General features: G+C 44.6%; 1 protein-coding gene across 4 annotated transcripts; it reads right to left on the bottom strand.

Moving 5' to 3' along the window:
* Positions 1-549: 549 nt before the first annotated feature.
* On the bottom strand, positions 550-27,306 carry LRRC32 (leucine rich repeat containing 32). 4 transcript variants are annotated; one of them, XM_039520915.1, is made up of 4 exons: positions 26,918-27,306; positions 19,251-19,393; positions 9,685-9,772; positions 550-4,520 (listed from the first exon to the last, which is right to left on the bottom strand). In XM_039520915.1, exons 3-4 carry the CDS (start codon positions 9,766-9,768, stop codon positions 2,580-2,582), a joined length of 2,025 nt encoding a protein of 674 aa, XP_039376849.1. In that variant the 5' UTR covers positions 9,769-9,772; positions 19,251-19,393; positions 26,918-27,306; the 3' UTR covers positions 550-2,579. The 4 variants fall into 4 exon arrangements, with proteins under 4 accessions (XP_039376849.1, XP_039376847.1, XP_039376848.1 ...); XM_039520913.1 differs by lacking the exon at positions 19,251-19,393 and adding an exon at positions 25,013-25,119; XM_039520914.1 differs by lacking the exon at positions 26,918-27,306 and adding an exon at positions 25,013-25,091 and having other exon boundaries at positions 19,251-19,421.
* Between the last annotated feature and the right edge of the window lie 526 nt (positions 27,307-27,832).

A 27,832-nucleotide genomic window follows, 5' to 3' on the forward strand; every position in this document is an offset into this window, starting at 1 on the left:
AAAATCCCACCTTTGATTTACATTAGGGATATTTGGATTTTCTTCTCTTCTTCAGAGGAAGGTGCCCGACTCAAGCTACAATGTAGGGTACAAGTGAAGATGGACTTCTAGGATTCAGACACTAGTATTAAACATGTTACATGACTAGGAAATTCTGCCTTGTTGATTAGGGAGTTTTTGCCCTGGATTCAGAAGAACATAAAAAACGGTCATATTGGGTCAGACCAAAGGTCCATCTAGCCCAGTATCCTGTCTTCTGACAGTGGCCAATGCCAGGTGCAGCAGAGGGAATGAACAGAACAGGTAACCATCAAGTGATCCACCCCCTGTCACCCATTCCCAGCTTCTGGCAACCAGAGGCTAGGGACACCCTCCCTGCCCATCCTGGCTAATAGCCATTGATGGACCTGTCCTCCATGAATGTATCTAGTTCTTTTTTTAACCCTGTTATAGTCTTGGCCTTTGCAACATAGTCTGGCAAGAAGTTCCACAGGTTGACTGTGCGTTGTGTGAAGAAATACTTCCTTTTTTTTTGTTTTAAACCTGCTGCCTATTAATTTCATTTGGTGACCCCTAGTTCTTATATCTTGTATTATGAGAAGGTGTAAATAACACTTCCTTATTTACTTCCTCCACACTTTGCTTTGGTGCTTTGTAAGATAACAGCATTACTTGTTTTTTCAACCTTTTAAGTATTTTTGTTTGTTTGTTTTGTTAAAGTAGGCCATTGCCTTTTGTTTGGATTTTTCCAATTTAGCAGCTTTCTGCAAGTGGACCTGATTTAAACAATTTTGCAGGTAGGCATTTATCTTGATTTTTTTTTTAATTGAGTGCCACTAGTGTGCCAAATTAAATGTTCTGGTAGTTGCATGTTTTGGCCTGTCATTACCTTAAAGGATGTTTTATTAGTAGACGCAGCCGGTGTTGCTTTCAGTGCCGTTCGAATTGGAGGTATGAGAGTGTTCCAGTTATGCCTATTGGCATTAACCAGTTTTTTAAACATTATTTTTAGAGTTCGACTGGTTTGTTTCACCATCCTAGATGACTGTGGTTTGTATGGCATGTGTAGTTTTTGCAGGACTTCCATTAATTTAAAGCAGTTCACAAAGAACTGTCCAGTAAAATGTGATTCCCATTGAAAGAAGACTTGCTTTAATTGTATCCTTGCTGTGGCTTTTGCAGTATTGGCCTGTAGAGGAAATGCCTTTACCCACTTTGAAAAAGGATTGACAACCACCAAGAGATATTGGTTGCCTTTTTGAGTCCTTGGCAAAGGACCTATGAAGTTAATTGGCAAAGCCATCCATGGACCTTTATACACCTGAGATTTGAAAAAAAAATTCTTCTAGGACAATTAGTGGAGGATAATTATTTTATTTTATACTTTTTTTATATACTTCATGCATTGAAATCTAACTGTATGCAGTGTGTGTTAAATTGCTGTTTCTAAACAAATAAACATTTAGGTCTAATATTTACTGGTTGAAATTCATTCTCTAAGGGAGATTTTTTTTTAAATAATGTGTTTGCCAAAGAAATGAATTTCTTCACATTAAAACCAGATAAATATATATTGCACACTGTGGAGACATTCCTCCTCTCTGAGCTGAACTGTGTTACTCAGTGCAAATGTCTATCACATATTGTCATATAGGCATAATACACTGAGCTTCATGTGCGTAATCATGTCTCCCAGTAGTAGCTAGTCCTGTTGAATGTAACAGCCTGCTACTAACTAATTGAGATCTCCTTTAACACAAGCGTTAGACACCTGTGGTTTTGGTACTGAAGATCCTTGGTTTGATCCTCACAAACAACCGTATTGCTTAGGCAGCTGTCATGAGCTCCATAAATCTGTGTGAAGTTACTGTTTTTGAGATCACTAGTCTAATCCTGTTCACATTGGAATGAGTGGGAGATTTGCAATTGACTTCAAAGGGAGAAGGGTCAGACTTTGTTTTTCACTGATCCTGGGTCATGTGCATTCACTTCCCTTGAGTTTAGCTTTAAGAGTTGAACTGCCTCAAACCGGTTATGACCAAGCGAAACCCAAAATCAAAGAGATGGGTTTCACTGAAGCATGTGGGTTTGGGAAGTTTTGCAAAGGTGCACGAGGAGTCATCCTGCCTGTCAGCTGTGATGAGATCCCCAAGTGTTGGTACACAAATGACCATTAAACCATGATACGCAGCCTTGGCATGGGGAGTGAGGGGATTCTCCCTATCCAGAGGCACCAAAAAGCTGGCTTAGCATTTCAATGAAAAGTCTGTAGTGCCCAAAAGAGTTTTGGCTGGTTTAAGTTCCACAAACCCTAAACTAACAGTTTTACGTGATTCTCAGCTTCCGATGAGCAAGGTTTCACAGTTCTGCATGAGTATGGAACAAGTGCAAAATATGACAAATTCTCTTCTTGGTTAGTTTGTGGCTGCAACCCCAACCAATGATGCTGGTGCAACTGAGAGCAGATTAAATGCTGGCCTAAAATCCACAGTTAAATCAAAGCCAAGAATTTGACCCTTCATTTCTACATGTTTTCAGTGTAGCACCTGATTTTATTTCTCATTAAGTTAGTGCGTGTGCTATGCTTTAAATTGCTGGCTAAACTTTTGTCTGCGGAAGCAACAAAATGAACCCAGTCCAATGATGATCACTGATAAAATTAATGCAACCGTTAGTATAATAAGCAAGTTAATTTTCTTTAGATCCTCTTTTTCACAGACTTCTGGTCTTATGTTGCTAATATTAATTTCTTCTTGGTACCCAAAGCTCTTGGAGTACTGGCATGTTATTTGCTCTACACCAGGGATCGCTACATTTTTATTCTGGATCATAGATGAGAGCCAGACATTTCCACAGCAGCTGAGTGGGTTCCCAGCAAGATATAAGTTTTTAAGAGAGTTTTCTAATGCTAAAATGTTACTGCTCTGTAGATTACTAAAACTGTTTTTCCGTAGATCCAGAACTTCCAACGAAGCGTCACTACCCCACTTGGGTAACCAGCTCAGTTGATTTTCAGACAGGTTTAAATGTTTAAGGTGATGAAAACGAGGCAGGTCAATATTTAAAACTGTCATGCCATTGCCATGTAAATTCAAATACTCAAGAGATGTCTCAAGTCCTGATAATGCTTTAGCCTCTATTTTCAGTCCTTGGTTCATGGAGAGCTCCAGGAGAATTAGTGAAGTCTTGTAAAAAGCATACATTGGTAAGTTCTTCAACATGTTGTCAGCCAAGTATAAGTACCTAAGAGCAGGGAAGTCAACAAATGATACACAACCATTCTCCTCGCCAGTAAGCCTTTGTTTAGCTAATCCGGAATACATGCTGCAAAAGCTAATGTTATTACTCTGGAGATTGAGCAATTTGATGCTGGGAAGGCTCGCAAAGATGTCAAATTGCAGGGCCTGGAGATGATTGTTTTGAATGTAGAGCTCCTGTAAATTAGTCAATGTGCTGGCATCTAGTAAGAGATTCTGCAAAGCATTGAAGCTTAAATCAAGGATGGCTAGTGAGATCAATGCACTGTCAGAATTCACGGCAAATGTCTGGAGGCAATTTTTACTGAGATTAAGAAACCGAAGCGAGGACATTGACTCAAAGAACTCATTTGGGATGGATTTGATCTCATTATAACTTAAGTCTAAATATAAAAGCTGGGATAGGTACAGAGAACTCGTGTTTGTATTTTGCTTCTGATCCAGAAGATGAAAAGGAGCTTCCAGCCAGTCCCTTTCCATGTAGTTCACCTCATCGTGAGCAGAGTCAGCAGTAAACTGCATTAAATTCTTAGATAAATTCAGATACGCCAGCTTGTTCACCTGGGGGAAAACCGGGAAGCGCAGTAGCTTGTTCTCACTAAGATCCAGCCACCTCAGGTTATACTCTTCCTTTGACTCTGTGGCATGAAAAGTCTCAATGCTGTTCCTACTGAGGTCGAGTATCTGGAGTTGTCTGAGGCTGAAATCTGAGATGCAAGTGATCGAGTTCATGGAGAGATTGAGCTTGGTGAGATGCACCAGAGTTTCAAAGGCACCTTCTTCTATGTCCATGATGATATTACTGTGGAGGTCAACCTCAACAAGAGCTGGAGACCCCTGAAACATCCTGTGCAATATCACGGTAATGCTGTTTTCTGCCAAGGAAAGATACTGAAGTGATGGTGCTTTGTGTATAAAATACTCAGCCATTCCATTGTAAAGTCTGTTGTGGGACAAGTCCAGTGTTCTGATCTCTGGTAAAAGTCCAACTCCTGGTGTCCTATGCTGAGCCAACTCATCTAGCTGGTTATTGGCTAAAATGACCTCCACCAGGCTTGTCATGTATGTGAAGACTCCGGGCTCAATGAAGCTTATTTGGTTGGATCTTAAATCCAAATGCTGGAGCGAGGTGTAAAATGTCAGTGGTTTCTCAGAGATATTTTTAATCTGATTTCCAGACAAATCTATTTTATTTATGTTTGGATGGAGCTCTGGAGGGATTTGGTGAAGCTCTTTGCCGTGACAAAATGCATTCATCTTTACCTGCAGAAAAGAAAGAGAACAGGGAGTCCTGGTTACCACCTATGGGATGCTCAATGGCTTTTCATCGAGTATAAAGACAACATAATATTCGGAATCTGATTATATTCCTTTTCTTGGAGATTGGTCGTACTATGCTGTTCTCTATTCAGGCGACCAGAAACCTGAATTTCTTCACAACGTAGGGTGGGTTTTCATTTCATTTCAGTGGAGATACTCCTGCCTTATACTGCAATAAGAGTTCCCATGTAGGGCGTTATACTAGTATAACTACAGCAGTATCATTGTATCGGTATAATTATGTCAGTAAATTCCCCCACATAGATTAGCCCTAAGAGAGAAGAGAATTGGGTCCTTTGATTTTTGAGATCTGGCATCATAAAAATTCAAGCTGGAGAGGCTCCATTAGATCATCTAGCCCATCATAAAGAATCTATGATTCTATGATCCTCTTGCCAGCACAGGATTAGTCCACTTTGTACCTTTCATCCAGTCTAGTTTTAAAAGTCCAATCACTTCCCTTGAGACTATTCCATTGTCTATTAGACCTTGCACTCAAACACTTTTTCCTGATATTTATTCAGCCTAAACTTCCCTGGCATAACTTCATCCCGACTCCATTGTACCTCATAATAAACTAGATTCTGCCACTTTGCCTTAAATTAATAAGTATTATTAATAATTAAAGTTTAAAATAAGTATTAATAGCTATTACAAATAATTAAATTAATAATACTCCCAAATTAGCTCCATTGACTTCAGTGGGATTACTCACAGTAAGATACTACTCATTGAGAGGAAGTATATTGGAATCCAGCCCTAAATAAACAATCCCTCTTCTTGTTTTTTACACCCTTCAAATATTTGCAGACTGTGATCACATCTCCCCGTAACCATTGTTTAGCTAAGCAATACATCTTTCAATCAGTGCCTCCGCTCCCAAACCATTTCTACAGCTCACCTCAAACTCCCTCCAGCTTATCCAGACCTCTGTCCATCTATGTTTATACTTTCTCCAAGGCAACAGCTTCTTTCTTTTGGCCCGGCGAGCAGTGCTGTGCGCACTATTCCATGTGGAACAGAAGGAATGCAGCAGGGAAATGGCACGGAGTGGGGGATTCACACATGCTGCAGCTCTCACTGGTACAGCTCAGGGTGAAACTGATGCGCAAAGGGTGTGGCCTTTTAAGGGATGCTTTAACGCAGCTGGTAAATTAATACCAATACATCAAAGTCAATTTCTTCTCTTGGATGTGTGGGTCTGAATGCAGCTGATAGGGAGCTTCAAGTATGCATCCAAATTATGAGCCATAGTTTGCCAGGAATTGTGGGAGCATTGGGCTAAAAGGCCTGGTGTAAGGCGCACACATTGCGCTGTTAAAATTAACATCCAGCAGCAAGATTGGAGCAGAGTCCAAAATGCTTAGTAAGCATCTACGCTATGCGAATAGGTATCTATCTATTCACGTAGGCCATGGGATCCTCTGGGTCAAACTACTTGCTGAATCCCTCTAATTATTCTTATACGGAGAACTAGGAGCTAACCGTCATGAAGCAAGGCTGTGCGTTAGCTCTTCAGAAGTTACAACAAAAGACTCTCCTCCAACCATCTGTTTCACACAAGCCGGGGGGGGAGGGGGAGTAATAAGCCTCAGGGATGTTTACGAGAATCTGGGTAACATCCAGTGTTTTGTGAATCACTTGCGCATGTGAGTAATGGAGAGTGCACATTGCCGGATGTGCGGCTTGTCATAAATATGCCAGACAAATGAAACCTCTCAGCCAGAGCTGGACTCCAGCTACGCCCAGTCTGCTGCACGGTGCTCCCCTCGTGGCAAAGCTCTCTGACAGCTCCCAAGTGACCTGCATCTTGAAATTTGAACCCCAAATCCACCCAGAGCAGCCAAGTCCCCACTAAGGGGAAAGGGAGTTCCATCCTGGCTTCTCTGAGCCATTAGCATCTTCCCACCAAGACTTCAGAGTGGCTCACTTGAGCTGAAAGGTGAGCAGAGGCCCAACGAATCTAGCAGGGGGGGCAGGGAGGAGGCCTATTCAGTCAGCTAAGGAAGAGGTTGGGAGTGGGAAGAAGAACACTCAGGAGCCAGAAAGAAGCAGCATTTGCATCAGCCCAAGAAATGACAAATTCCTTCCCTCACTTAGGGCCTGATCCTGTCAAGAGCTGAGCACCCTCCGCTCCCAATGCAGCACTCACCGCCACAACGAAGGCCTGATCCAATTCACTTTGACATCAAGGGGAGCCTTTCCATTAACTACAGTGGGAACTGGGTCAGGCCCAGACTGCTCAGTACCTTTCAGGATTGTGCCATTAGTCCAGTGTGTAAACCCTGCAGCCCCTAAACCGGGCTGATGATCATGTCCACACCTGCCATGGTTCTGCTGCTCTGTAGATTTCACTTTTCCCTCTCGATCACTCCTTCATCTGCGCCCCTTCTCTGTACCTGCTGTCCTTTCCCCCCCGCCTCTATCTCTGCTCTCTCTGTCCCTTCCATCAGCCCTTGAGGGATCTTGCCCCTGCTGCGCCCACATTTCTCTTCACGGCGACACAGAAAAGGTGCAATGGAAGGGGGGAAATCTGTGTGTAGGAGTGAGTACAGAGCATCAGTTCTCCTCATACCCTCGCTTTTCCTACCCCCGCGGGCTTTTGTTAAACTCGCGAGCCACCTGCATGAGCCTTAGCAAAGCTGTCCTCTTCTGGGCTCGCATTCCCTCCTCCTCAGCTCTGGCAGCTGTTCGTATTACAGTACAGTGGCCTGCCGTGCTAAGAGTGGGAAAGCCTCTTGCTGCTTTCAGCATCTGCTCCCCATAGAAAAGGAGGTTATTAGATAAAAATTGGCCCAACAGCTCTGAAGTGTGGGGAAGTTTGGATTCAGAATCAAACTCTGCCACTCAACTCTAGCTGATAATTTTTGGGGATGGAGCCAGCAGCCACCCGCTCTTTACCAAAACTAAAACCAAGGTGGTTTGGCTCTAGGTCCCATCGCATCCTAAACACCAATGTTTGGGTGTTTGAACACAAGGCTTTGGGCTAGATCCTCAGCTTGTGTATATTGGTGCTGAGTTGCAGCAGCTGAGAATCTGGCCCTTTGGTTCTTCTCTGCAATGGCCAAAGAGGGGATTTGGGGGGGTTGATTTTGAAAAACCTCATTAACCGGGTTGTGATGTTGCCAAACTAAAACCAGTCGTGATTCAGAGCTGGGTCCAGTTTTATGAACCATCAATCTTCAGGATGGGCTGGATAAAAGATTCCAGCTCTGGCCTTCCTCTAGTCTAAAGCTGTCATCACAGGAAGAGCGATGCGGGAAACAATGCCATTGCAGTGAGATATCCCATTGTGAAATAACAGGGAATGCCAATTGATCTCGCTATCGAAATTAAGCTGGGCTGAACTGTGTTAGGATTTGCACCGTCTTATCTCACTGGGCCAGATTCTCAGCCAATGCAGACCAGTATAACTCCATTGAGATTAATGGTGCGGTGTCGATTGACACTAGATGAGAACCTGGCTCTGTGATTACAGAGTGTTTTGTCAGCATCGAACGTATCCCAGTTGCACAAAACAGCTCAAAACTTTTTTGGACTCTTCCTTTGCCTGTGCAGCTGAATGCAGTTTACAGTGGGGTTGCGGAAATCAGCCAATATTTACTTCTCAAGGAATCAGCTTGAGCTTCGACTCATCAAAACAAGGGCAGGGGGTAAGCCCTTATTAGATTTACGGTGTGTGTCATCCTGAGTTCGCATGTCTGGGATGCCTGGGACTGAAAGTGTCATGTTTACAGTGGTTTCATCATTTCTTCCTCTCCAGCCAATAAGCGAGAGATCCAGCTACCTTCCCAAGTTCTTTCTGTACGCTAGACCCTAATTTCCCTGAATTCAGGAAGTGCATTAGTACAGCAGGAAAGGAATGAGTCCCATAAGGGAGAGCTGCACAGCCAGCAAATTATTCTTTTCCCTATTTTGGAAATGCTCGGGGATTTATGCCGAACAGCTTCAACATTTAAAGAAGTAGATGAGTATTTTTAAACTCCCCTTTACTGTCAGCTGTATCTGGATAAAGGGAAGGAGGGAGAGGAGAATCAGTTCATCTGTGAATAACATTTACATTCTGGTATAAGGTGTTTAAACAAAAACATCTGTGGGACAAATCGTACTTTGGAGACAGAGGTTTTGTCTCTAACTGGGCCTGATTCTGACCTCACACCCAGCATAAATCATGAACGTCTCCACTGAAGTCTGTGTTAAACCAGTGTAAGTGAGGGGAGAATGGGGATCACTGTCACTATAGAGGGAGCAGTGGGGTTTGTTCATGTCACAGAAGAAGTTCCTTTTTAAAGAAAGGATCGCCTTGTGCGTAAGGCACTGGACTGGGACTCAGGAGATATGGGATCTCTTCCTGGCTCTGCCACAGTCATCCTGTGTGACTCTGGGCAAGTCCATTCATATTTCTGTGCCTCCGTTCCCTAGCAATAACATGTGGATAATAATCTTTCCTTTCTCCCACCTTATGCTTGTCTTGCCCACGTAAGGTCTGTCTGCACAGCAGCTGAGAGGTGTCATTCCAGTTCCACTAGAGATACGTGTGCTGGCTCTGTGCGAGTGTCACCCACACACCTCCTGGGGGTGGTGGTCTGTCCCCGGCTGGTGCCACTGAGACCACTTAGAGAATAATGAGACTGCAACAGCTACAGGTGGCTTTTAGCTCATGCTGTAGCGGCTCATGCATTTAGCTCCCGAGGTCCCAGGTTCGATCCTGCCCTCTGACAGCCGGGGTCTGTTGGCTTTACATGAGCTAGTGCGCTAAAAAAGAGCAGTGGGGCTGTGGAGGCACGGGCAACAGCACAGGATTGCACATGGGGGCTAGCCCGGGCCCCTCAGCCCCATTGCGATTTTTAGCCCACTAGCTTGAGCAGAAGTAGCACATGTACTTCTTCCCAAGCTGGGAATCACATCTCCCAGCTGCTGTGCAGACAGACCCTTAGACTGTAAGCTCTTTGCAGCGGAGACTGTCAGTTACTAGATGTTTGTGCAGCACCTGCATCATGGGGGTCCCAGTCTCATTTAGGGCTTCCGAGTGCTACTAGAATGCTACTACTAATAATTAAGGAGAGACGTGAAAGAGGAGATGGCTCCTCCTTGGGGAATCTCTTACCATTTCACAGGGCGACTCTTCCAAGGGCCGATGGCTTGAGATCCCGCCGTTCGCTGCCAGGAAGAGTAAAAGATACAGTTTCATGGCTCTGCAGGAAAAAGCAAAGATGGATTCAAGCTAAACCTGGTGTTAAGTCCATGCAGCCACCGGACAGCAGGGTCCACACCAGCGACTGGCACAGGGACTTGCATGCAGAATAGAGTAGCAAAGCCCTCTGGCCCAGTCCGGCAGTGAAGGGAGCGTTATGCAGTAGGAGAGATGGCAGGAAAGCTCTAAGACTGAACATTTCTATGGCTTGTCCATTGTGCTGCATATCTTAGAGCAGGGGTGGCCAGCCTGCGGCTCCGGAGCCACATGCGGCTCTTCAGAAGTTAATATGCGGCTCCATGTACAGGCACCGACTCCGGGGCTGGAGCTACAGGCGCCAACTTTCCAATGTGCCGGGGGGGCGGTGGGTGCTCACTGCTCAGTCCCTGGCTCTGCCACAGGCCCTGCCCCCACTCCACACCTTCCCGCCCCCTCCCCTGAGCCTGCAGTGCCCTCGCTCCTCCCCCTCCCGTGGAGCCTCCTGCATGCCACGAAACAGCTGATTGGGAGGTGTGGGAGGGAGGGGGAGGTGCTGATCATCGGGGCTGCCGGTGGGCGGGAGGCGCTGAGAGCGGGGAGGAGGGAGCAGATGGGGGTCTGCTGACGTATTACTGTGGCTCTTTGGCAATGTACATTGGTAAATTCTGGCTCCTTCTCAGGCCAGATTTTCAAACACCGTGGCACCAGATACCTCCCACTTACGCACCTTAAGCAGTGACCAGGCTGTCAAAAGTGCTTAGCATTCGGTAGCTCTATTGTTCTCAAGGCAGCTAGTGGATGATCATTGCCCTTGTATATCTGGCCCTATCACTCCTTTGTCTTCAGCTGCACACACTGGTGGTGCTCAACAAATGACATGATTATAATCGTCTCTGCTTTTATAGCACCTCTCCTCCTCCCAGGACCCGGAAGAGCTTTACAAACATTTTAGTGAAGTCACACAAGACCCTGGCAAGGTACCAGACAATCATAGGGCCAGAGGGACCATCAGATCATGTAGTCTGACTTGTATGTCACAGGTCACCAACACCACCCTGTGCCCACACAATAACCTGGCCACAGGAGACTAGACTATTATGTGCCACAGGCAGAGAATAGGAGGGATCAAGTTGCATCAGTGGCGGAGGCCCCCCACAAAGGCAGAGAAATGAATTTGTGAAATATACCCAGATAATCCTGGCAAGTGACCCACACCCACATGCCACTCAACCCAGGGAAAACTTCCTTCCTGACCCCATATATGGCAATCAGTTCGACCCTGAGCATGTGAGCAAGAATCAGCCAGCCAAGCACCTGTGAGAGAGAATGCTCTGATCTCAGAGAACACGTCCTTATTACAGCCTCTGTCAGAAACATGACAACGCTTTCAGCAAATTCCTCCTTTCTTGAGTTTCTCGAGGCTGAATAGGTGGAGTCATTCATAGGTGGTGGAACTCCCTTAGCTGAATCAGTATTTAAAGCAGGGGTCGGCAACCTCTGGCACACGACTCGCCAGGGTAAGCACAGGGTAAGCCGCGGCCAGCACATCCCTCGGCCCGCGCTGCTTCCCGCCGCCCCCATTGGCCTGGAGCAGTGAACCGCGGCCAGTGGGCACCGCGATCGGCCGAACCTGCGGATGCGGCAGGTAAACAAACTGGCCCGGCCCGCCAGGGTGCTTACCCTTGCGAGCCGCGTGCCAGAGGTTGCCGACCCCTGGTTTAAAGGATATATTAGCTAACAGGCAAACTGCCTTTGGTGCATCAGTGCAAAGTGGCTCTGGTTGCCAGACGCAGAGTGGTGCAAACAGGTGCACTAGGACAGGGGTTCTCAAACTTTTCTTTTTGAGGTGCCACCCCCATGCTATAAAAACTCCAAGGCCAGCGGGGGTGGGTTCAGGGATTTTAGCTTCAGCCCTGCGGGAGGGGATGGGGGGCTCTAGGACTCGAGGCTTTAGACCCGTGGGGGTGCTGGAGGTTCAGGGTGCTGGGCTTCATCTCCGGGGGGTGCCAGTGCCTCAGGGCTTTAGTCCTGCAGAGAGTGCTGGGGCTCAGCGCACCGGGCTTCAGCCCCGTGGCTCTGCTCCTGGTTTCAGCCCCCCAGGGGCACCAGGGCTTGGGGCACCAGGTCTCAGCCGTGTGGTCCCGCGAGGGGCCGCGGACCCTTGCTTGAGAACCGCTGCACTAAGATGTGGGACCTGTGAGCTCCCTGTGGAAATTCTAGCTAACTCTGCCAGAAATCCTCTTTTGGGCTCCAGCCCCCAGCCAGTACCAATCACTTCCCTTTTGAGCGTGCCAGTCACAGTTCTGTTTGCTTGTTCTCTTTGCCACAGCATTGCCCCATAGTTTGGCTTGATTTTTTTATACCAGTCCCTAGGCTTCCTGTGAGTGTAATTTTGCACGTCCCTCACAACATGAGCAAACAGCAAGGATGGCTCCAGGAAACAGATCCTGGGAAGGTCAGGCCACTTCAGGCTTGCTTTGTTTTTAGAGCACGTTTTCCTCTTTCCAGCTGAGTCTGGGATGGAAATCTGGGAGCTGTGATACCGGTGAGTTTTATTTTAGGCTTGAACACTGCACTCTGATCAAAGGCTCTTAATGTCCTCGGTGCCTCAGTCTCCCGATCTCTAAAATAGGGACAATATTCCAGCGGGTGTCGTGAAGCCTTTTAACTACTGTTAGCAAAGCGCTCCCAAACTCGCCAATGGCGGGTGCTGTACACTAGCTGCTGGCAGAGTGCTCTCCATGAATTCTCCCCGCTCAGTTCAAAGGAGCCCAAATTTGTTGACCTTCAGAACATGCTGCAGGACTCTTCTGTGGGGTTGTTTTGGAGTAAGAGTCGAGGGGGAGAGGGGACTGTTTGGGGGCTCACAGGGTATTTCTGACGTGCATATTTATGATTTGTGATCTTTAAATAATGGCAAGGCACTCAGAGCTTTGCTTGGGCAGCTTTCATAGCTAAAAAAATAAAATAAATAATCTCTGCTGGATACTGCTCAACATAGGGCACTTCTCTATGTATCCTGGGGTCCGGCTCCAAACAGTGCAACCCTGAGTATTTCCTGTCTGCGATGGACTCCATCCATTAAACTAGCGGAAGAATTTTACTCGGATGCTTTCAGTAATTATATTTTGCACTTAAAAAGGACTTTGCAAATTCAAGATCTCGAAGTGCTTCACAAACTGTAATGAAGCACTGCCCTGAACCCAGCTGGGAGACTGGGCTCTTCTTCCCCTGGGAGAAAGAGGCACAGAGTCGCTAAGTGACTTGCTGAGGGACCTTGGGTAAATCAGTGGAAGAGGAAGGAATCTATCCATCCTACAAAAACAATGAGGAGTCTGGTGGCACCTTAGAGACTAACAGATTTATTTGGCCATAAACTTTCGTGGGTAAAAAATGATGCAAAAAAAATGCATCTGAAGAAGTGGGTTTTTTACCCATGAAAGCTCATACCCAAATAAATCTGTTAGTCTTTAAAGTGCCACCAGACTCCTTGTTGTTTTTGTGGATACAGACTAACACGGCTACCCCCTGATACTATCCATCCTACGTATTTCTAAGGTGCCTACCACATTGGTATCCAAGTTCAGTAGAATCCACTGCTAGTCTCCTGCTCTAACCACTAGACCACACAGATGCTATCAACTTCAGGGTAGCTAATTGTGGACAGGGTGGCATCAGATCCTCTCTTTCATGAACAACAAATAGACCTGAAGATTCTATTCCTTTGGGTCACTTTCAGTTCAAGTGCCAGGAGCTTTCTCCTGCTTTGCATAATTTGCATCAGTCCAGCTCCTTTGTTTTCTCACTCCACTGCCTGGTAAATAAGTACGGGAGGCATAGGCAACACAGGCTCTGTGGGGAGTCTGCTAGAGTGGGCTGAAAACCCACATGGTGCTGCAGCCACCAACAAAACCTGACCACCTACATCTGAGCTGGTGGCTCTGACAAAGTAACTTGGGAGCAGCTGAAACAGTAACTTGCTATAAAGGGAGCTGTTGTTACCACAATGCAATGCAGGCAGTTTCATTTGCGGTCCCAGCATGCTCCCATTATAGTGAAATCCCCACTGTTTTCAGAGGGAACAGGGTGGGGCCTCAAAGCATCTTTAATGTTACAACTGTCCGCCTAGGCTTCTTATCATCCCAGCTCCCCGCTCCACAGTTGGACAATGAATGAATTTTGGAGACTAAGATTCATCCTCTCCCACCTCATGCCAAACCTTAGGAACTGGGCCAGCATGTCTAATCAGATGAGACAGACAAAGTGCAGGAGAAAAGAAGTATCATTATCTCCATTTCACAGATAGGAAAACTGAGGCATATAGAGTCAATGGTTCACCCAAGGACATACAGGAACTGGGAATTAAACTCATCTCTCCTGAGTCCCAATCTGTAGCCTTAACCACAAGCTCAGTGATCCTCTTTTTTGGCATTAAACAGTAAACATTAATACAGGTTAAATGTTGTCATTTGCATTTAGCAATGACACCAACAAACTCCCAATTCCCCCAAGATTAGATTTCTGTAATATAGACTATTATTATTACTATTTTTTCTCATCCAAACTAAATAAAAGAGAAGCAAAGCTGCCATGTGTGCTCCTTTAACATATGTAAGACACACACAAACTACACAGAAGGCCATGCACCCCCATGGATTATCGCATTTGCTGTTTTTAAGAACAGAGTGAATATATTGCAGTTACCTTGTTTCATGTGTCAGTTATTTGCATTCCCACCTTCTGATATAAAATAAATCTTATCCATCTCTCCATAGCACAGATTATTAGTCAGCCATAGCACAGATTAGATCACCCTTGTTTTCACTCTCACCCATTCAGAGCACGAAGTGGTTTCACTGCTAACTTTGCAGCCTGAGATGAAACTGAGACATTTTAAGGGAAATATCCTTATTTGGGACAGTGTCTGCTTTAAATTATGTCCCTTGTCTCCCTTCTAACTTCTCTCTTGGTTGTTTGCTGGGTCCTAGCAACCACTGTGTTAACAAGTAAATTAGCTACTCTGGGACTCATCCTGGAATGCTTCTGGGGGAAAGCACATATTGAGAAATACAGGGGTTTTGACTGAGCAAGGCTCTTGGGTTTGGGCCCCGTGTTTGCCCAGGTCAATATTTGACTTCTCTTTGTAGATGTCATTGCTTGACTCTGCGTATGGCTCAGTCAGCGTGTTTACTTTAGGGTTTTGTGTCAGTGAGTTACATTCCTAAAGAGCTGTAAAGGAGCCACAGAGCGTATGATAGGCCCCGAATCACTATCTTACAAAATAAACTGAGATGTCAGGGTTATAAATGAGAAGATACAGTTCTGATGCAAGTGAAGCCCTTGATCCTGGAACCCTTACTCACTGGAGTAATCCTTCCTCACACGAATCGGCTTATTGATTGATTTGTCCAGAGGGCCCTGATATCACTCTGAAGTAAATGGGAGTTCATTGTTGGCTAGAACACATCCTAGATGACGTATCGGTGTAGATTTAAATGGGACTACTCGTGTGAGTAAGGGTGACTAAAGATTGCTGGGGTGGGCCCTGCTGCATCTAGACAAGTGGTTTGATTTCTGTGGTCACTTATTGTTCCGCCTGCCTGACCTTCAAGTAAATATTTTCATTTCAAAAGAAGATTTTACATCTAACATTAAGATATGATGGTGATTTCAGATTTACCATGAGTTAACATATATGGATTATTTCATGCTGCCCCCTATGGTTGGATCAATACTTGTCCTCCAGGTGCCTTTTCCTACTTAAAACCCCACTTCTGCAAATTCCTTCCTATGCCGATTTCACGGTTGTGGTCTCCAAACCCTCCCATGTCTGAATGTTGCTCTATATTTTCCCTGTGGTGAAAAATAAACTCTTTGGAGTAGGGCTTTTGGTGTTTTATTTGTGTTTTGTAAGGCGCTCTGAGAAGGAAAGGCATAAGCACCCAAGAGAGGAGAGGGATTATTTAGTGTGGCACGCAGGGGTATGATTAGGAATAATGAACAGAAAAAGAGAAAATCATGGCTAACTGGAAAACTTCCTATCAGTGAGACGTATTCCGCTGTGGAAACAACTTCCCAGAGAAGCGGTGTGAGCCTCACTCCATGTGACTTTTAGCACTAGACTGGAAAAGAGACTAGATCAGGAATGATTAAGGCTGTTTGGGAAAATATTTTTTTCCTGTGAAAAAGTTTACAAAAAATGAATATTTCTCATTTTCATAGAATCAGAGAAGATTAGGGTTGGAAGAGACCTCAGGAGATCAAGCAGGACCAACCCCATCTAAATCATCCCTTTATGATTTATCCCATCATCATCAAATTAAAGTTGTACAGGTATTTATTGAAAAACCCCAAACACAGATTTTATTTAGTTTTTTGCAAATAAAAAAAAACAAAAAAATGGGGGGTGGGAGGGCTTGAGAAAAACCTGAAATTATTTTACAGAAACAGAATTTTTTTTTCGTGAAAGCTTCCCTTTTGTCGAAAAGGCATTTTTGACCCTGCCACAAAAAAAAAAAAAAAAGTTTTAAAGCAAAGTTTTTAACCAGCCCTTGGAATGATCCTGGAAGGTGGATTAATGGAGCTTTCCCAACCCAAACTGCAGTGAACTGTCTGGTCTGTGGATTTCACCATTGGCGCATAAGATAAGACAATGTCTGAGCAAGTGAAAATTCACATTGCCCGCACACTGGATGTAGCGGGGTTCGACTGTCACGCTTGTAGGACATTTGGATTCATAATCAGAGGTGAACCAACCATTGTGGGAAAGATTATAAAATCTGCTCAGCTATTTGCCTATTCCTAGAAAAGATCTCAAACCAACCTGTTTTAAAGTTTCTGAAACATTTGGGTACCCTCCCTCTGCCATTATTTTTGGGAATATTTGCTCTTCCGGAATTTGGTTGCAATGACACTTAGCAATTTACATCTTTAAAGTGCTGTAGAGACATTAGTAAGTTATATCTTGAGGATCCCAGTAATGTAAGGTAAATATTATCCTCATTTTACAGATTGGGAAACTGAGGCAGCAAGATCAAGTGCTCACTCCCATAAGGGGCTGAGAGCCCTCAAATCCCAATGAAGTCAATGGAAGTTGAGAGCACCTGTGACCTTGTGAAATTGGGTTCTACGTGATTATCCCAAGGCCACAGCACAAATCACTGCAGCTATCAGTGAACTCAACTGGGTTTTGTCGGTGATGTCAGTGGAAGCAGAATCAGGCATGTGGTGTCAGTGCTGGGATTAGAACTCAGCCGTTCATCGCTCAGAGTTGTGTATTCAGATACTCCTTTCTTTCAAAGGCCATTTTCATGGTCTTCTCCCAGATTGACCCGGAGTAGGAAGTCGCAAAAATCCCAGAAGCTGGTTCTCATGAGACTTCCAGTGATCTGTTGCACATCTCCAAGGGTTTGTTAGAAACATTAATACTTCTGGGTGGTTATGTGAATCAAACCTCCAGCCCTTTGGAGTTTGTCCATCATGAGTTTAATTGCTCTCTAATGCAGCACCCTCGGCAGTCCTTTCGGTGCAGGGTCTGTCTGTAGATGGTTGGGTTCTGCTCAGAGCTGGACAGAGCAGTATCAGACCCTCTCTTTCATGAACAACAAATAGACCTGAAGATTCTATTCCTTTGGGTCACTTTCCGTTCAAGTATCAGGAACAATACCTTATAGAAGTGAAAAAACTGTCTGTCTCTCTGCTAAGAAATGATTCTCCAAGGGGAGAATCAAGGGGGGAAGTGGGGAGAGAACCACAGACCTTTTAGCCCTGTTCTCTGCCCCAGCACTGGACTAATCTCCCATGGGAAGCTCTACACCCATTTATCCTTTTCTCTCCTGCCCTCTCTCCCCAATCCTCTTCACTTTCAGCTGTTCCGTCCTAAGTAACCTCCCCCACCACCAAAAAAAGCTTGTTACACCCCCTTCTCCCTCCCTATGTCTATCTTATCTATTTAGATTGTGAGGTCTTCAGGGCAGGGCCTTCTACTGCTCTGAGTATGTACAGTGCCTAGCGCAGTGGTTGGCCCTGTGGCTCTATCGTAATAAATATAACTATGAATATAATCAATAGAGATGGATGATACAGAGAGTATGGACCTTTGCCCAAAGGTGGTGGTATTATTATTATTATTTATTATTTATTATTCCAAGTGAATTCAATCTTTAAAGAAAAAATTCAAGCAGATGTATGTGTTCTGTAATCCTAGAGGAGATCAAATGAGACCAGGAAATTAATTTCAGCTACCTCTGACTGGGACAGTGTCCAGGAACCCTCTTGTGAATAATGTGTCATTCTTCAGGTAAAAAGCCAAAATATTAGATCTACTCACTAAGCCATAACCCTTTGCTTAAAAAACAAATTGAACTGGTAAGGAAATAACAGAGAGATTTCATAATATTAAGATAACTGAAACCCCTTTTTCAATTAAAAAAAAAAGCGTGTTTCCTGTTTTGATTAACCTGGACCTTTGTTTAGGAGACGTATTTTTATGAATGAGGCTGCAGTGTTTGGCTCTCACGGTATTTTCTTTGAGAGAGAAGTTGCGTGAGGTAATTTCTTTTTATTGGACCAGCTTCACCTCACACACCTTCTTTTTCACATATCCTTGGACCAACATGGCTAGAGCAACACTTCGAAGAGTATTTTCTTAGGTTTTTATACATAGGCATTTTCATTGCCTCTGCAGCATCACGTGAACCCTGGCACGGGATTAAGAGGAAGGAAGATTTTGAAAAAGGAATATTTGGCACTGATATATTCATATTTTCAAGGCATTGTTCAAATGTTAATCAAGAATCATAACCTACTGGGGAGACTGTCAGCATAAACCTTTCGTTTGTCTACAGTGGCTTCTGAGCTGCCAGTTTCCGTCTACGCAGACGGTTACCACTTTAAAGGTTGCTTTTTAATAGCGGTGATTAAAGGTAAATGAAATACTGCTAGCCCCGTCTTACAGAGGGGTTAAATGATTTGCCCAAGGCTGGGTAGTGAGTCAGCACAAGAGCTGGGATACTCATGACGCCTGGCTTGTTTCCCTGCACTCAAGACCAGTCTTGTGAACCAGGAGACTTTCTATAGGATTAGTTTATGTACCTATATTGCAGAAGCCCCGTAATTGTACCAAGCACCATGCAAACATGCTGTCCTTGTCCCAGAGATTTTAGTAAGTCTCACTACTATTTTCATTAGGAATGAAAACACGGAGGAAACAACCCAATAGTTTTGTTGTAAAACTTACCAGTGCCTCCTTAACTTAAATGATCCAAGCCACTGTAATAGGCTCGCCAGTGAATTAGCCATACAGCTGTATGGGACGTGCCCATCGGTTATTCAGCCCATTCATAAACACAAAACTGGTTCATTTACCTTCATCCTCGGTGGTATATTTTTTTTAAAGGCTGCAGCGCCACGTTACTGAATCCCCACTTTCTCCTGCAGTCGGAGAAACGTTTGGCTCAGCTTTCCAGCAGCATCAAAGTTTAACTCGTTGCTGTACGTACCTGCTGTTTGGATGAGGGAGGAGGCTTCCCTTCTGCTTGCAGCGTTCGTCTCCCAGGCTCTCCCGACAGCCCTCCAGTGAAAGTTGAGGAAGGGCTTCCTTGGGGAAGTCGCAGCTCTGCTACATGCCAGCTGACTAAAAACTCTGAGAACTCAGACAGAAGTTTAAGTCACTGAGAAAAAAAAAATACTCCCAATAGACTGGCCCTTGAATTCATTGCTCAGCAGTCATCAGCTCTAACATATTCCCAAGCTCCCATAAGCATGTGAATATAGACCTCAGTAAGTTATTAAATGTGAGTCCTCTGCTCTTTTTTTTTTGTTTTCCATTTCACTTGCTTAACCTTGGCTTATTTCCTGGAGGTTCTTAGCTGATAATAACGCCCCTCTCATATTGACACATTGAAACATTCTGCGAATACCACCAGAAATCCCCTTTGCAGATTTCGAAGGTAAATTCATAGTATCTGTCTCACAGATGTGTGTCTGGTTCATGTTACATTCATTTTCAGGTACCTTGACCTAGATCATACTGTCCGTTAAAGCTGGGGTAAATCAGAAGTAGTTCAATTGCCTGCAGTGGATTTACAAGTGAGAGCAAAATTTGGCCCTTTGGTCTAGGTCCTAAGCTGTTATAAATCATCACCGCTTCTTTGAAGTTGTGACCCCAAGACTCCCACTATTGATATATAAGATAATGTATTTTAAGGCTTGAACAGGGGGAGAAAATAGATGGTTTCTAAGAGGAATATTAGGTCAGATTTTGATCTCACTTACATAGCTATAAATCCAGAGCAACTCCGTTTACTTTAGTGGACTTAGTTTTGAAGGGGTGTGATATCAGAGTACAGGCCATATGCTCATACACGGAGCAGATTTCTGTCTAATGTAAAAGATATGCTCTGATTTGCGTGTTGCTGGTTTCTGAATCCATGTATTGGTTTGCAGCCATACCACTCTGTACTGTGGTCTTATCGGCTCTCAGACACTAAACATGGTTAGAGAGAGGAATATGCAATCTGAAAAGAACACTGAGGGTAAAGATCACCTGTAGAGAAGACAGTTTTCTTGGGGGCCGTTCCTAGACTGGAATGAATTCCCACAGGAACTGAGACCCATCACAAACTTGACCACCTTTGTCTCCCAGTGCAAGGCACGCTACATAGACCTGCCTTCTCTATCATAAACAAATAGCAGCATGTGTGTGCGTGTAGAAATATATAAAATTCCAAACCAAGAACTCCACAGCGCTCACTTCTCCCCAGGGAGTGAGAATGAGGGAACAAACACGTGGCTTAACGGTTAACCCACTCCGGTGCTCGGATACTCCAGTGGGGGAGCAGTATTAGAACCCACAGAGAACCGAATAGAACGGAGGTGATGTTTTTGATTCGGTAGCAGGCGCTCTTCCCTTTGAGTGAGAGATGAACAAGGGTGATACGTGGCTCCGTGCTGCAGAGGGGCTGTCTTTCAGCTGAGATGTAAACTGAATAGCTGACCATCATAAAGGTCGCCACTCTCATTGTAATAAGAAAAGGGGTGTTCACCCCAGTGCCCTAGCTAAACTCCATTACGTTTTGCTTCTCTAAATGCTCCTGGGAGTATACGTTGGATACAGTAACTGCTTTCATTTCAGGTACCAGATTTTTGTGCAGCCTTGCTGCATGTTGTCAGACAGTTTCTGGGTTCCAACTCAGAGGTGGCTGCATTCCTAGGGTGACCAGATGTCCCAATTTTATAGGGACAGTCCCGATTTTTGGGTCTTTTTCTTATATAGGCTCCTATTACCCCCCATGCCCGTCCTGATTTGTCACACTTGCTATCTGGTCACCCTACTGCATTCCTGTGGTGGGTGATGTGATCTTTGACCATTAGCAGTAAATATGCCCAATGGCCTGTGATGGGATGTTAGATGGGGTGGGATCTGAGTTACTACAGAGAATTCTTTCCTGGGTGTCTGGCTGGTGAGTCTTACCCACATGCTCAGGGTTTAGCTGATCACCATATTTGGGGTCGGGAAGGAATTTTCCTTCAGGGCATATTGGCAGAGGCCCTGGGGGGTTTTCACCTTCTTCTACAGTGTGGGGCATGGGTCACTTCCTGGAGGATTCTCTGCACCTTGAAGTCTTTAAACCATGATTTGAGGACTTCAGTAGCTCAGACATAGGTTAGGGGTTTGATACAGGAGTGAGTGGGTGAGATTCTGTGGCCTGAGTTGTGCAGGTCAGACTAGACGATCATAATGGTCCCTTCTGACCTTAAAGTCTATGATTCTATGACCCTTATGTCCTCTTTAACAATCACGCCGGCTGTTGAGAGTCATAATTATGTCACACCTGTAACGTGTTTTGGGATCCTGGGCTGGAAGACTCTGTGGAAGTGCAAGATGTAGATGCTAACTAATATTTCAAAGAACTAGAAAAGTTCATGGAGGATAGGTTCATCAATGGCTATTAGCCAGGATGGGCAGGGATGGTCTCCCAACCTCTGGTTGCCAGAAGCTGGGAATGGGTGACAGGGGATGGAACACCTGATATTACCTCTTCTGTTCATTTCCTCTAGGGCATCTGGTATTAGCCACTGTCGGAAGACAGGATACTGGTCTAGATGGACCTTTGGTCTGACCCAGTATGGTCGTTTTTATGTTCTTATGTAATAAAGAATAACTTATTTGAAATGCTAATTTAAGGCCTGATCCCACACCAGATATTAAATGAGAGATTTGCCATTGACTTCAGTAGGAGCAGGAACAGACTTACTAATAATGGAACCGTTCCCAATGGTAAACACTATCTCTGATAACATGTGGAAGGGAGGCTATTCCATAATGGTGGGGCTATGCGTGTGTCCACACAATACAGACTATACCAGGATAGCTACATCACCGTAGCTATGCTGCCATAACCCCAGGCTGTAGTTTCAGCCTTTGGCACCACCTTCCTGAATGACACTAAATATGTCAATGGAAGAACTCATTGGTCAACGCAGCTGCATGTACACTGGGAGTTAGGTCACCATAGCTTCGTCAGACAGGGGTGTGGATTTTTCACACCCCTGACTTCCGTAGCTAAGGCAGCCTAACTTTTAAGTGAAGACCAAAACAAGCAACCATTTAAAGACACTCAGAATTATCAGCGTAAACATCGTTATCTCAGGGTGGAGTAAGTTCATTTTTTTCTAAAGTTACAGTTAAAAAAGGAACCAGCCACACACAGATGAACTGGCAGCTTTTAATCAGACATAAAAGATTAGTAACCAGTCATGTGATCACACTGATTTTAAAATAGATTATGTCACATCAACAGGATGCCCATCTGTGATTATAAATGATATTTCCCCAGACTAAACAAAGCTCTGATTTATGTTTTGGTTTCTTTCCTATGCTCTTTTTATAGTTTGTCCCTTTTGCTGTTAAGAACTGGAACACTGAAGGGCTCCGTTCTGCCCTCAGTCACATAGATTCACTTCCTACTGAAATTCAATGTGGGATGCAGCTTTGAAACTTAGGGCAGAATTGAGCCTTAGGGTCCTGATTTGCCTTCAGCTTAGTGTAGTCACTTACACCAGTACAAAGTGCAGAGGTGCATAAATTTCACTCTCATCTTTCTGTAACTGTGTCCATCACATTGTACATCGGCACCTGAAACACTATGATTCTGATTTGATAGCATTTTACATCCACTTTAGGTAACAAATATTGTTCAGATCTCATTGTAAAAGTGGGTCTTAGTGAGGAATTTGTATGTGGGGAGGGTGGGACCTTTGTAGAACAGAGCAGGAAGAGTTCTGGGAGTGGTGTGGCATGGAAGGAAAAACAAAGAGGATCATGGGAGAAGCAGACAAACAGGGTGCTGAGCTTGTGACATTATTGGTGCAGAGGAAAATGGAACAACATAATGAAAGACAAGATCAGGGTAAATTTGGGGAGGGCCTTAAAGGTAAGGACGTCAAGAAGCTGGACTTTGATGCTGTGGAGAAGGGGAAGCCAATGCACCAACCGCCATGGTATATAGGAACAAGTGAAAGGTGCACCCATGGTTTTGACAGCAGAATTTGGCCCAAAATGTATAAAACATGAATTCCTTGTGCATCTCAAACTCCCACTGATCTGTGTAAGGAACAAAGGATCAGGACAAAAAGATGCCAAGTTAAAATCACAAGAAGTCAGGGAAGCATTTCTGTATTCTTTGGGATGTTGACAGTCAGGGCTCAGCCCTGCCATGCTACACTCCCCCTCTCTGCTGAGATTCTTAGGTGCATCTGTATGTGCAGCCTGTGGCTAGAATTTTGCCTATCCTTTTTGCACATCTCTGCATTTGATCTTCCCAGAGATCATTTAGGAACAACTAAATCAATCCTGTCTTGAGGTAGGGGCATGTATTAGGCTAGATGTTTCCTTGACACGGCACCCAAGCTCATTCGAAAGGTTCATGAAACAGTGAATCCTTCTGACAAATCTGTTCTGACTTTCAGATTTGTCATAAAACTCCAAACCAGGCAAGACTGATGTGGTTTTTGTTGCAAATATTTCTCACATCATTACCTTCAACTGAAATCACAAACGATTCTGAGTCAGGTGATTGAAAACAAGTTGGAGAGCACTTTGCTCCAGAGTCTGCTTTCTAGGAGTGAGGTTCATATTTCTCCATTTAGGACAGCCACTGGATTCAAAATATCATTGGAGAGGGGGTGTCGGTCTTTATCTGTCTCAGCATTTACCCCTTGCTCATCACTATTCTATCCACGCACCTTACAAAAATTGTATCAAGGCATCAAAAAGTGTAAACAGCCTTGATACTGACATCGCCACTGCTTGGCTAGATGCCTTGGTATCCCTTCCCCATCTGCCCTCCTTTCTCCTACCATCATCAGTTGATTTAGTTACTGTAGTGGGCAGAGGATGTTATTGTGGGGAAACTATGGTGACAGGATGAGTCTTACATTTCATTCCTGTTTGGTCCAATGAAAGATATTACCTCTGTGATATCCTGGGACCAACACAATGACAACAACAGTCTATTTCATCCTAAAGGCAGCATGATTAATGTCAATCCAATCTCTTGTGGAAAGGGGATTCATAGTTGTGGGCCAGCTGCTGAGAACGCTCTGGCTCTCATTCCTGTAGGTCTCATCATGTTGATTTGAGTTTCGTTTATAGCTGGTTGGATTCTTTTTCCTGAAATGTTTTGATTCAGAAATGCCACGGCGGTGTCATTTGGGAGTTGTAATTAAGGTGTGTCAGGCCTCCATTCTCCTCTAGGGGCAGGTTTCTTAGCTGGACTGTTTCACATGCTGTATCTTGGCCATAGACTCCCATGATGCAGTGTGCTGGCTCAGCAAGAGGGGACACCCTGGTGTATCATGGGAGATGTAGTCCGGATGAAACCTTTTGGTTTTAGAACAAAAATGAAAAACTTCTCATTTTTGGGAGCATTAGGTTATTCAGCAAAAAGTCACAATTTTCCACAGAAAGCAGACATTTTTGGCAAAAAAAAATTAATTGAAAACCCAATTTTTGGTTGAAAAACTATGGACCATTTTTGAGTTGGCCTAGTTTTGTTGCTCCTAATAGCTGCTATTGTTCTGGGACCCTGCCGTGATGAATTGGGACTATATCAGTACAATCTGCAAATTCTGATTGCTATTGTTAAATTGCATTATGAAAATCCACTGGGTCATGAATGCTTATATGTAAGGGAATCCAAGTTTGCTGACAAGCCCTGTAGCACATATACATTAGACAGATACAATAAAAAGTGCTTACATTTCAATGACCTCATTCAGGTGCAAATGTCTGTGATAACAGGTGACATGCATTTACTGGAAATCCAGTTAGCTGGCCCTCTGAAATGAGGGGGGAAGGCAGGAGCCCTAGAAGTTACCAGGAGGAAAACAAAAGAGAGTAGGTCACCGGGAGAGGCATAAAATAAAGGAACACATAGGAACTGGGGCCAGATAGGAAGAGGAAATGTGAGGCAGAAGAGACCAGGTCAGAGACACAGAATCTGGGAAGTATCAGAGGGGTAGCCGTGTTAGTCTGGATCTGTAAAAGCAACAAAGAATCCTGTGGCACCTTATAGACTAACAGACGTTCTGCAGCATGAGCTTTCGTGGGTGAATACATCTTGCATCTGAAGAAGTGGGTATTCACCCACGAAAGCTCATGCTGCAGAACGTCTGTTAGTCTATAAGGTGCCACAGGATTCTTTGTTGCTTTTACAGAATCTGGGAAGAGGCTCCATCAGGGACCTACCATGGAACAGCCTGCATGAAGAGGGGACACCTTGACTTCCTGTTTTCCTGGACACAGATGGTTCTCCAGGGGCTCACAAGGGAAGGGTGAGATAGAAAGTGAGGGATATTGAGCTTTCAGATATGTATTGTTTAGTATGATCTGAACTCTCCTGTGCTTCACATGATTAAGTATACAACAACATAAAGGTGGGTTTGACTGTGCAAACCATGTGTGTGTGGAGTGCTTCACAACTACTGTGAGCCTCTGAGGGAGTTAAATCAGAAGGGCTGCACCTGTAGAGTTCTGGAAGAGGGGTGTGTTTAGCACTGGGCTCTCTGAAGGGTCAGTGGTGCGCCCAGAGGGGCTAGGAGGCTGAACAGTGCTAGGTCTGGCGTAGGGGCCAGGCTTGAGTGGTAAAAAGCTCAGAAGAATCCAATGAAGAAAAATACTTCTGATGTAATGAACAGGATTATGCCATATCGTAAGCCCTTTTGTACTGGAGGGGTGTGATGTCCTTGGAAGGTTCCTTCTCGTACAATATCTCGTCATCACTGGAATATGGTAAGTAGTGGAATCGTATGGCGAGACCGGAAGTTATTAGTAATGCTGCTGCTGCACCTGTCAGTGGTCATGGGCTTGGGTCTACTATGTGGTAGGCATGTGTTTGGTGGGCCATTAGATGTTTTCTTGTAGATAGAGACATAGAAGTAAGACAAATACGTAAGGTTGAATCATAGCTACTGCTAGTTCTAGGATTGTTAGTAAGAGGAGGATGGTTACAGTTAGAATAGATAAGGTTATTATTGTTGGTAATAGGGCTAGTACTGCGGTAGAAGTAAGTTGAATTAATAAGTGTCCAGATAGGTCTGTGCCTTGAGAGAGTACCGAGGGACCCCGAGACAGGGACAGTGGCTGGACTCTGCTCAGGATCCCCCTCACAGCAGGGGTGGCTATGAACGGGCACTTGCTAGGATCGGTGACACGTGTCCTCTGAAAGCTTTGAAGATCTAGCTCAGGACTTTGAATTTCATCCAGTATTTAGGACTTGGGCTGCCACTTATTGAACCATATGGAGCTTCTTCAAATCCCTCATTTTCATTCCCAGATTTAGTTCCTTGAAGTCATCAAGCCGGAGATTATGAAGGGACAGATTGCTGTGGCTAAATCTGTATCTAAAAGGAAGGGAAACAGCCCCTTGGCCAGCGACAGGTGCCACACATGCTGACTCAGACAGCCCAGCAACGCTGTTACACAGCTATTGCCCTTGAGATTGTGACAGAACAAGAACTCTGTTTTGTGAAAAATTGTGTGGTTCCAGCATTTGTTTCCCTTCTGATGCTAAACAAAACCAAAACCTTACACATTTTTTCATGAAAAACAAGACAGAAAGACAGCCCCTAGCCTGGCCAATAGCCCAGCGATCAGGAAACTCACCTGGAATGTGGGAGACTGATGTTCAAGTCCCTGCTCTGGATCTCCCATATCCTTGGGGAGAGCTCCAACAACCAGGCTCTTCTGGGAGGGACAGGGTCTGGCTCTGTATTTCGAAGTTGTGATTTCAACAAAAAAACATTTAGTCACAAAGTTCTTGACCAGCTTTACTTGTGACATCAATCAAGGATTGGGGCCCATTGCGCTAGGCCATGTATGGCCACACACTAAAAGGACGGTCTTGAAGAGCCAACCCACATCTGCATGCTCTGCAGATCATCAGAGCTCTGCCTGAGCACAGGGGTCTTTGTTAGCAGATCAAAGTCACTCCCTCTTCTGGGGCTCACGCCTACAAACACGCCACACCCACAAATCCCATGGATGGGGAGCCAGTGTAGGTGAGTCATTGAGCTCATCACCAATGCCTGTAGAGCTCACAGCCAGTAGAGCTTGTAGATCAGTTTTGATTGGGTATGTGGGTCACATGGTAATCTTCTGTTCCCTGATTGGATGAGTGTAACTCTTAGACTCCATTTTCTGGAGTGAATAATCTTGTTTACCAGTTAAAAATATTCCCAAATATTCCCTTTCCTTTTTCTGTTCCCATGAACATTCCTGCCAGTAAACTCATTGGCTGGAATATTTTTAGAAGGTAAACACAAGAAGGCATGAGCACAGCCAGTGGGGATGCCATTAGGAATTCTAATGGAGGTACATGGAGACTTTTTTTTTGCAGTATTCTAGTGCAAAGGCATTTGGGAAAATGCATGGTTAGGGAAAACAATGAATCCAGTTGCCTTTGTTTATGAATTAAAGAGTCTGCACACTCAGCAAATTCAAGTGCTGGCTTTTCTATAGTGATAGTGGCTCTCTGATCTAGAATTCCAACCAGTCAGTGTTGATGGTTGCTCTGACGCT

This window comes from Mauremys reevesii, linkage group 1, assembly GCF_016161935.1.
Source record: "Mauremys reevesii isolate NIE-2019 linkage group 1, ASM1616193v1, whole genome shotgun sequence".
NCBI lineage: Eukaryota > Metazoa > Chordata > Testudines > Geoemydidae > Mauremys > Mauremys reevesii.